The 9,164-nt window shown below is 34.5% G+C and overlaps 1 protein-coding gene across 1 annotated transcript in view; it reads left to right on the top strand.

Moving 5' to 3' along the window:
- LY75 (lymphocyte antigen 75) overlaps positions 1–9,164 on the top strand; it is a 103,884-nt gene that overhangs the window by 61,838 nt on the left and 32,882 nt on the right. The window contains exons 20-23 of the mRNA XM_024122316.1: positions 139–218; positions 806–945; positions 3,161–3,266; positions 3,492–3,652. Coding sequence (XP_023978084.1) covers positions 139–218; positions 806–945; positions 3,161–3,266; positions 3,492–3,652 — 487 coding nt within the window. The remainder of the gene's footprint in view (positions 1–138; positions 219–805; positions 946–3,160; positions 3,267–3,491; positions 3,653–9,164) is intronic.

The raw sequence follows: 9,164 nt of genomic DNA, 5'->3' as shown, positions 1-9,164 counted from the left end.
AAAAAAAAAAAAAAAAAAAGAAAAAGTAGTATAAAATAATGGCCTAACATTAAATTTAGAATTAAAATTACTTCAGTAAAAGACAGAATGGAACATGTAACTACATTATGAGCTGACACATCTCTCATTTTCTTTCAGCTCACGACATCCATTGCATCACTTTCCTATAACATTTGGAGAGGAATGCTTTTACCTCTCTGCCAAGACTTGGTTTAGCGGTAAGGTTAATTCCAAATCCTTTAACGTTAATTATGTAATATGTGAACTTCAGGTTCAATTACTAGCTTAATCTTGCTTTCCTTTTGATTATATGTTTGGTAGCTTCATCATATTCTGATTTATTGCTGATGACAATAGATCAAGTTCCAAATGCAAATAAAGGTGCTTTTCACTGTGAATATTTTGACTTCCTTTATCCTAAAGCAGTTACTTAGAAATAAACTTACCACTTTCATAACCAATAAGGATATAGACAAATTCACAAAGATGAACAGGCAGCAGTTCTAAAGTATAGTTTAGGTCCCTTTCCCCCTCATTAGCCTCTTCAACTCTATTTCCTACCATCAGGAACTATGGTAACTGTGTGTGTACCAAGTGTGTGCATTTTTATAGGCAATATTGGTATGCTACAACTTACTGATATGAGTAATAATAATAGAAGACAAAAATAGCTAGGGAAGAAAAGGAATATATTTTAACCATTTGGGAAAGATTGATTTAAAGAGACTTTCTTCACTACTGGATGGTTTTAAAATGTGCTGAATGGAAAATTCTCACCACAGTAATCCTGCTTTTCATTTCTCAGACTTAAATAAACCAGCAGACTGTAATACCAGGTTGCCCTTCGTCTGTGAAAAATACAATGTATCTTCATTAGAGAAATATAGTCCAGATTCTGCCGCTAAAATACAGTGCTCTGGGGATTGGATTACTTTTCAGAATAAGGTAAAAAGACACTTGCTACGTTGTGCAAATGATGATTGCTTTCATGATGGTTATATGGCCTGTGGCAGAATGGCATCCCACAAAGTAACTTCACTAAGATAGACTCTGCATATTTCAGTATCTCACCTGATTCTCTACATTTTCAGAAACCAAGTTAACTCTCAAGTTAATCACGCCTACAGGTCTTTCAGAGTACCGTGTTCCTATTCTGTTGCTACTGACACTTAAACTGCCAAAGTTGATCTTTCAGTGAATAGTAATATATTGACTAGTCAGGACTATCTCTTTGGCACGTAGGAAACTGGCTTAATTTCTGGCTGATAAACTTTCCCCCTTAAGGAAAACATCCAAGCAGCATTTACCAATCAAATTAGACCAGCATTTCCCAAACTACTTTTTGGGAATATACACATCTGCTAACAAAATGTTAATCATTGATGTTGCTTCCAGAGCAGTGTTTATGATTAAATACCTTTAGGAAATGCCACATTCTGTATTTGCTTCCTTGAGATGCACAATTCATATTGGTGTATGTATCTCTTAGGAAATGCATTTGGCTGCTAAAAAGAGAGATTACTATAGTATGCTAAAACATTTATTCTCTCAGATAAAAGAAGTTGGAAGATAAGCAGGCTGGGGTTGGTATAAAAGCTCTGTGGTCTTCAAAACCAGGCTTCCTTTGTCTTTCTGCTCTGCCATCCTTAACTTATGGCTTCCAAGCTCAAGTTCAGGGTGTTCTCTCTAGAGTCTTTTCTAGAAGCCACCCAATGACTTTATATTTCTCTGGCCATTCCAGTCTGTAAGGAGGCTGAAAAAAAAAAAAAAACATTTTATAGCATGTTTCAAGGAACACAATTTGGGACATGCTATTCCACACTAACGTGATCATAATATCAAGAAGAAAGAGGGGGACTTCCCTGATGGCGCAGTGGATAAGACTCTGCGTTCCCAATGCAGGGGGCCTGGGTTCGATCCCTGGTCAGGGAACTAGATCCCACATGCATGCCGCAATTAAGACCCGGCACAACCAAATAAACATATAAATATCTTTTAAAAAAAGAAGAAATAGGAAGAGATGTGTCTGACAGCTGAAAGCATCTGTAGTAAAGTTAAAATATTAAGGGTATATTTTGACTTTTTAAAATTTGGACAATCTTTTTTCCCCCAAAGTACTAGATTAATTTACATACTTGATGTAAATTTATGTTTTTTTGTTTGTTTTTATTGAAGTATAGTTGAATGAAAATATTATATTAGTTTCAGGTGTACAACGTAGTGATCTGATATTTCTATAGATTACACACCATACAAAGTTATTATAAAATTACTGACTATATTCCCTTTGCTATGCATTACATCCCTGTGACTTATTTATTTTATAACTGTTAGTTTGTATCTCTTAATCCCCTTCACCCCATTAAAATATCCTGTCAAGAGACAGGGGGATGATTTCTTTAAAAATGTGGTTTTTTAAATATAAGGTAATGATGAAGGATATGTATTTGAAACCAAATGGAGCAGGGTCTAAATGCTGACCATACCATGCTCTGGCTATTTCACTTATGGGTAAAGTTACTTAACGTCCTTATGCCTCAGTTTTCCCATTTGTTGTGAGAATTAAATGAGATAATACTGTGCAAAGTGTTTTAACACAAGGAAGAACTCAATAAATGGGAGATTTTTTTAAAAAGTAGCTCAAGGACTACTCTTCAGTTGCTTAAATTAAGTGTAGAGTTGCATTCTTGGGACTTCCCTGGTGGTCCAGTGGTAAAGAATCCACCTTACGATGCAGGTGACATGGGTTCACTCCCCTTGTCAGGGAACTAAGATCCCACGTGCCACGGGGGCAACTGAGCCCACGCGCCACAACTACTGAGCTGGCGTGCCTCAACTAGAGCCCATGTGCCGCAAACTACAGAGCCCACGTGCCCTGGAGCCCGCGCGCCACAACTAGAGAGAAGCCTGAGTGCCGCAACAAAGAGCCCGCGTGCCGCAACTAAGACCTGACGCAGCCAAAAATAAGAAATAAAATAAATAATAAATAAATCTTTCAAAAAAAAAGAGTATAGATCTGCATTCTTTTGGTACTACTTTTTAAGTGTCCATATCTCACAAACAGAAAATTAGCAGCCTTCTAAAAGATGAGGCATTTTCTTCCTATGTGAGCTTTCCCGTGTGTGGAATCTTATACTTCATATGTGTTCTTTGTTTGCAGTGCTTTTTAAGGATCAAACCTAAGTCTCTCACATTTTCTGAAGCCAGCGATGCTTGTCATACCTATGGTGGAACCCTTCCTTCAGTGCTGAGCCAGAGAGAGCAAGGTAGCAGAATTGTTTCATAAACATGTTTTATTCTGATCTGGAGGCCATGTTTGTGTTGGGAGGCTGTGGGGAATTAACACATACAAAGAATCTTATTAAATTACTTTTTACAGAGTAGGTGAAAGATTATCCTGGTAGTTAGATAAGCAAGAGGTATTCATTGACATTTTTAGTATATCTTTAATTTGAATAAGTCAAATTTTTTTTAAAAATTCTTTCTGACAGATTTTATTACATCCTTGCTTCCGGATATGGAAGCTACTTTATGGATTGGTTTGCGCTGGACTGCCTATGAAAAGATAAACAAATGGATGGATAACAGAGAGCTGACATACAGTAACTTTCACCCACTATTGGTTGGTCGGAGGCTGAGAATACCAACAAATGTAAGGTGTTTTTTTTTTTAATCAATGAACTATGTAGCTCTATGAAATACCTGAGTCTTCCACAAATTATTGGATTAAGAACAAGGGCCTATTTTATGAGTCGATTTATATGAAACGTCCAAATAGGCAAATCTATAAAGATAGAAAGTAGATTACTGGTTGCCAGAGGCTAAGAGGCTAGAAGGATTGGTGGTGATGGCCTAAGGCATATGGGATTTCTTTCTGGGGTGGTGAAAATGTTCTAAAATTGATTAGGGGTGATGGTTGCACAACTCTGTGAATATACTAAAAACTATAGCATATATGCTTTAAATGAATGAATTATACCATCTATGAATTATATCAATAATGCTGTCACAAGAAGAATAACGACAGAGCTTCCCCAGCCTTCACGTAGATGCCCTAGTTTTTCATAGTAGTATCAGATTCCGTAGCATTTATTTCATAACCATGTAAAACCATCAATAGTGAGTTGCAAATAAAAGCTAATATAAATGCTTTACTTATCATCTTGGAATTTGGAGCTGTCAGCCTCAGTCTCCTGAGGTTAAAAAGTACAAAATCGGTGGTTAGTGATCATTTTTCCCTGAGATCTAAATGTAAAGAAGCTAAATGTAAAGAATGGAAGAAGGCATTATATTAATAGTAGTTACCCTGTACCATGATATTGCTGCCCACTGCTTCTGTCTTCCTTATTTACTGGATACAAACCACCTTTTGCACAAAAGGCAAAGAGTAAGAGATTAACTTTAAAGTTGAATTCCAAAAGTACATCCTAGACAACATCAGCTGATATTCCTGATGCAATGGAACTTTGCTCAAGGTTGACGTTGGTGGCAAAGGGAACTCTGCAATATGTGTAATTCTGTACAAAGTAAATATCAAAATAATGCTTGGTTATTGTAGAACATCTGGAAGTTATAGAAGAGTAAACAAAATAAAGAAAAATATCAACCCTTATCCTGCTTATACTTAGGCTGGTAGCTTTTAAACTTTTAACTCATGACCCATAGTAAGAAATAAATTTAAATTACCATTCAGCACATAGATACAAGTATAATATTGAATTGAAACAAAAGTTTCAGGAAATAATACTTACCCTTAGAGCTTATATTTCTTTCTTTTCTACTCTGTTCTACTCTAGTCTGGTCTAGTCAAGTCTAGTCAACCTATTCTCTGTGTTCTATCCTATTCTATTTCATTATCACAAATAAGAATCAAGATCCCCTGAACTGATTTCATGACCTACTAAATAAGTTTCAAACCATATTTGGATCCTGATCTAGGAAATCACAATGAATATTTCAGCATTTTTCTTCTAGGGCTTTTCTATACATTGTCTTCTTGACATAGATAAGATCATAGTATATATACTATTGTATCTACTTTTCTCACTTAGTATTATATCATAAGTAGTTTCTTATGTCATTAAAAGATGTGCTTGATAAGTATTTTGATGGTTGCACAATATTTCTTGATAGATATACCATCATTTACCTAAACAATGCTGGGTATTTGGGCTGTTTCCAGTTTTGCACAATCCTAAATAGTGCTGCAATTAACATCTTCGTGCATAATCTTTGCTATATATTTCAGGTTACCTCCCTAAGATAGATTTAGGAAGTGATATAGCCAGATCAAAAAATATAAGTAGTTGTAACACTCTGGTTACCAAATTGGTTTCCAGAAAGGTTTATGAGTTTATATTTTTGTCAGCAATATATTTTGATTACTTTTCTATTCATACCAGTGTATTAATAATTTCCAACATTTATTGAGCAGCTAATATGTGTCAGACACTCTGCTAATGCATCACATGCATTATTTCATTTAATCTGCACAATAGATGTGGAACAGTCTGTACTCCTCTCCTATCTTAGAAATGTGGAGACAGAAAGAGTCATGTAAATTGCCAGAAATCATGCAGGGTATGCGTACAGGGTCGGCATTTAAATCCAAGTCTGCAGAGCCAGCATTCTTAGCTTCTCTACTGCATTGCCTCTACTACAGTGCTCTAAGGAGAATTATCTTTTAAAAATTCTTGCTAATTTGGTAGTTTAAATGATATCATATTTTCATTTATATTGCTCTGATTTCTAATGAAAACATAAATTCAGTAATAATTTGAATTTCATCCAATGTGAATTTCTTATTCTTTGACAATTTATCAAAGCCTTCTTGTATTTCTTATTGATTTTATGACTGTGTAAATATTAAGTGTGCTAACCCTGTGTTTCTTGCATTTATTGCAGATATTTTCACAGGTTTTTTTTTTCCTTAGGTCTAATACCAAAAATATTACAGAAATAAGTTTTGATTTTTTTGGTATGTGTTCAACTCTATTTCTTTTTTTCCCTCCATTGCTTTTAGATTAGAAAGTCCCTCATGTAAATGTTAGTTAAATGAATGCCTTTATTTTCTTCATTTTGTTTTATAGCTTGCTTTTTTGTTCTGACAGTATGATACATCCATGGTATATGGCATATGTTGTCAATGGTTACTTAATCCTCTTCCCTAATCCTGGCCAATTGTCTAGCATCATTTGTTGCATATACTTCCATCTGTTAAAATCAATATAGAATGCCTTTTTTATCATATGTGAGTTGTGCATGTGTATGTATGTGTGTGTGTGTATGAGACATATTCTTGTATAGCTCCCACACTGATCTAAATACTATAATGTTGCCATATTTCAAAAAATATAATAGGATTAGTTATCCTTTATTGTATGTCTTTTAAAAATATTTTTAGCTGTTTTTGTCTATTCTTCAAGACAAACTAGAATTATTTAGTTAATTTCCAATCTAAACAATTAAATAGAAAACTTCTGGTAAGAATTTGACAACATTTTAGGAAGAATTGACATCTTTTTATTAATTTTCCCTCAAGAATATGGTGTAACATACCTCTCCATTGAGTCAAGTCTTCCTTTTAAATTCCTCAGTGAAGTTTTTAGAGAAGTTCTCTTTCTTTTTGCCATTGAGAATGGCAACTTTTTAAAACTGTCTTACTGATATGTAGGAAATCTATTATTTGGGTATTTTTGTATATTTATTTCATAGGCATCCATCTTACTAAAAGCTCTTATTACTTCTCAGAGTTTTTCAGTACATTTTCTTGGGTTTTCTAATTAGATAATCATAATTTGCAAATAACCGTTCATGCTTCACTACATGTGGTAGGACTTCCAGAACCATGGTAAATACCAGGAGTCATAAATAACATCCTAGACTTGATCTAGACTTTAATGGGAATATCTGCAGTCTTTCATTATTATATTTGATGTACACTTTTTGTTTAAGGTATATCATTTATTTAGAATTTTTATTCAGGAATAAGTAGTGGATTTTCTAAAACTTGTTTTCACCATCTATTGAAATTGTCATACAGTTTTTCCCATTAGGCCTATGGATGTGTAGTATAATACATTAATAGATGTTATATTAAACCATTTTTATCTCCTTATCATAAAATCTAGTTGCTGAGAGTGGGTTATTATTTTACTACTGAATTAGATTTGTTAGAATTTTATTTGGGAATGTTTTCATCTCTGTTCATAGAGTTAATTTTTTTATGCTTTTTTTTTTCTGATCATGTCAGCTTCATAAGATGAACTGGGTAGTTTTCTGCCTTTGTGTTTTGAAATTATGACTCACTCTGGGGAATTATCTTTCCCTAAAAGTTTGAAGGAACTGTATACAAAACCATGTGATATTAGAACCCTGTTCAGAGATCACTGTTTAATACTAAAGGGATTTGGTGTAGTAGGTGAAGGCTAAACTCTAGAGTCAGATTGAGTTTGAATTCCGTTCAGCCATTTCGTATGCCTTAGGAAGTTCACTTAACTTTTCTTAAGTCTCATTTTTTCATCTGTAAGTTCTGATACTGTTGTTCCTACAACACAATGTGAGGATTGCATAAAATATTTCATTTAAAGCTTATAAGCACAGTACCTGACATATAGTTTTTAAAATGAGCATTATTATTAATTTTCAATTTCCTCTAAAGTTACTGGTACATTTTAGTGTTTCTACTTTTCCTTATAACCGTTATGCTAATTTGTATTTTTCAAGGAAGTTGTCTATTTCATGTAGATATTCAAGTGTATTAGAATAAAGTCGCGTCTGCTATTATCTTTTAAAATCTCCATGTCTCCGGGCTTCCCTGGTGGCGCAGTGGTTGAGAGTCTGCCTAACGATGCAGGGAACAAGGGTTCGTGCCCCGGTCCGGGAGGATCCCACATGCCGCGGAAAGGCTGGGCCCGTGAGCCATGGCCGCTGAGCCTGCGCGTCTGGAGCCTGTGCTCCGCAGTGGGAGGGGCCACAACAGTGAGAGGCCCGCATACAGCAAAAAAAAAAAACAAAAAACTCCATGTCTTATTTTAATCATTTTTACTTTTTCTTATTTAGATTTTTACAGAAACTAGTGTATGTTACTGGTTTTTTTCCTCCCCTTTCTCCACCACCTACTCCTATTGCTTGAGATATACAAATACTACTGCATTTTTCTATCCTGTTTTTCTTGGAGTTATATTTTTGCTTATTTTCTAATCTCATACTGAATTCGTAGTTCATCTTTCCTTTAAAAATCAGAATGCATTTAATAATGCATGTTAGCCTTCACATAAAGTTTTACTCATATGTCTTGTAATATTTCTCATATTAGTCTTTCCTACAATTTTTTCATTTTTGTTTTAATGTTTATTGAATAACATGTGAGTGTGCAGTTTTTTTAAAACTTTTGTAACTCCTGGGATAAGCTTACTTTTCTTATTTTTCTGAGTGTGATATGTTTCAAACATACAGAAAAGTATAGGGACAATATACTTTGAATAAATTTCCATGTCTAATGTTATTGATTTGTGGTCAGAGAATGAAATCTAGATAGATACTTTTATTTATGGATGTTTTATAGTGACAAGTTTAGGATCAAAGCTTTAAGGTGAGTTCTCTATTGTGTGGTACACCATTTGTCATTATAAAAAGTTTATAAACATCTAATAAGTTGAATTAACAGTCATTACTTTTTTGCTTACTTGCAATGTCAAGAAGGAGAGCAGAGTGTTAAATATTATTATAATTGTGTATTTGTCTTCTAACAGTTTTTCTTTATCTGTTTTGAAGATGTATTCATCAATATTGCCACTATTTTGTTCTATAATTTCTAAAGTTAATTGCCCTTTCCCATGTTTTGAAAGTTTATCAGAAGACACAGACCTACTAGAGAATGGACTTGAGGATATGGGGAGGGGGAAGGGTAAGCTGTGACAAAGTGAGAGAGTGGCATGGACATATATACACTACCAAACATAAAATGGATAGCTAGTGGGAAGCGGCCGCATAGCACAGGGAGATCAGCTCGGTGCTTTGTGACCACCTAGAGGGGTGGGATAGGGAGGGTGGGAGGGAGGGAGATGCAAGAGGGAAGAGATATAGAAACATATGTATATGTATAACTGATTCACTTTGTTATAAAGCAGAAACGAACACACCATTGTAAGGCAATTATGCTC

Source organism: Physeter macrocephalus, chromosome 2 (assembly GCF_002837175.3).
Source record: "Physeter macrocephalus isolate SW-GA chromosome 2, ASM283717v5, whole genome shotgun sequence".
NCBI lineage: Eukaryota > Metazoa > Chordata > Mammalia > Artiodactyla > Physeteridae > Physeter > Physeter macrocephalus.
The sequence above is the reverse complement of the archived record's forward strand: the minus strand, read 5'-3'. Positions and strand labels throughout refer to the sequence as shown.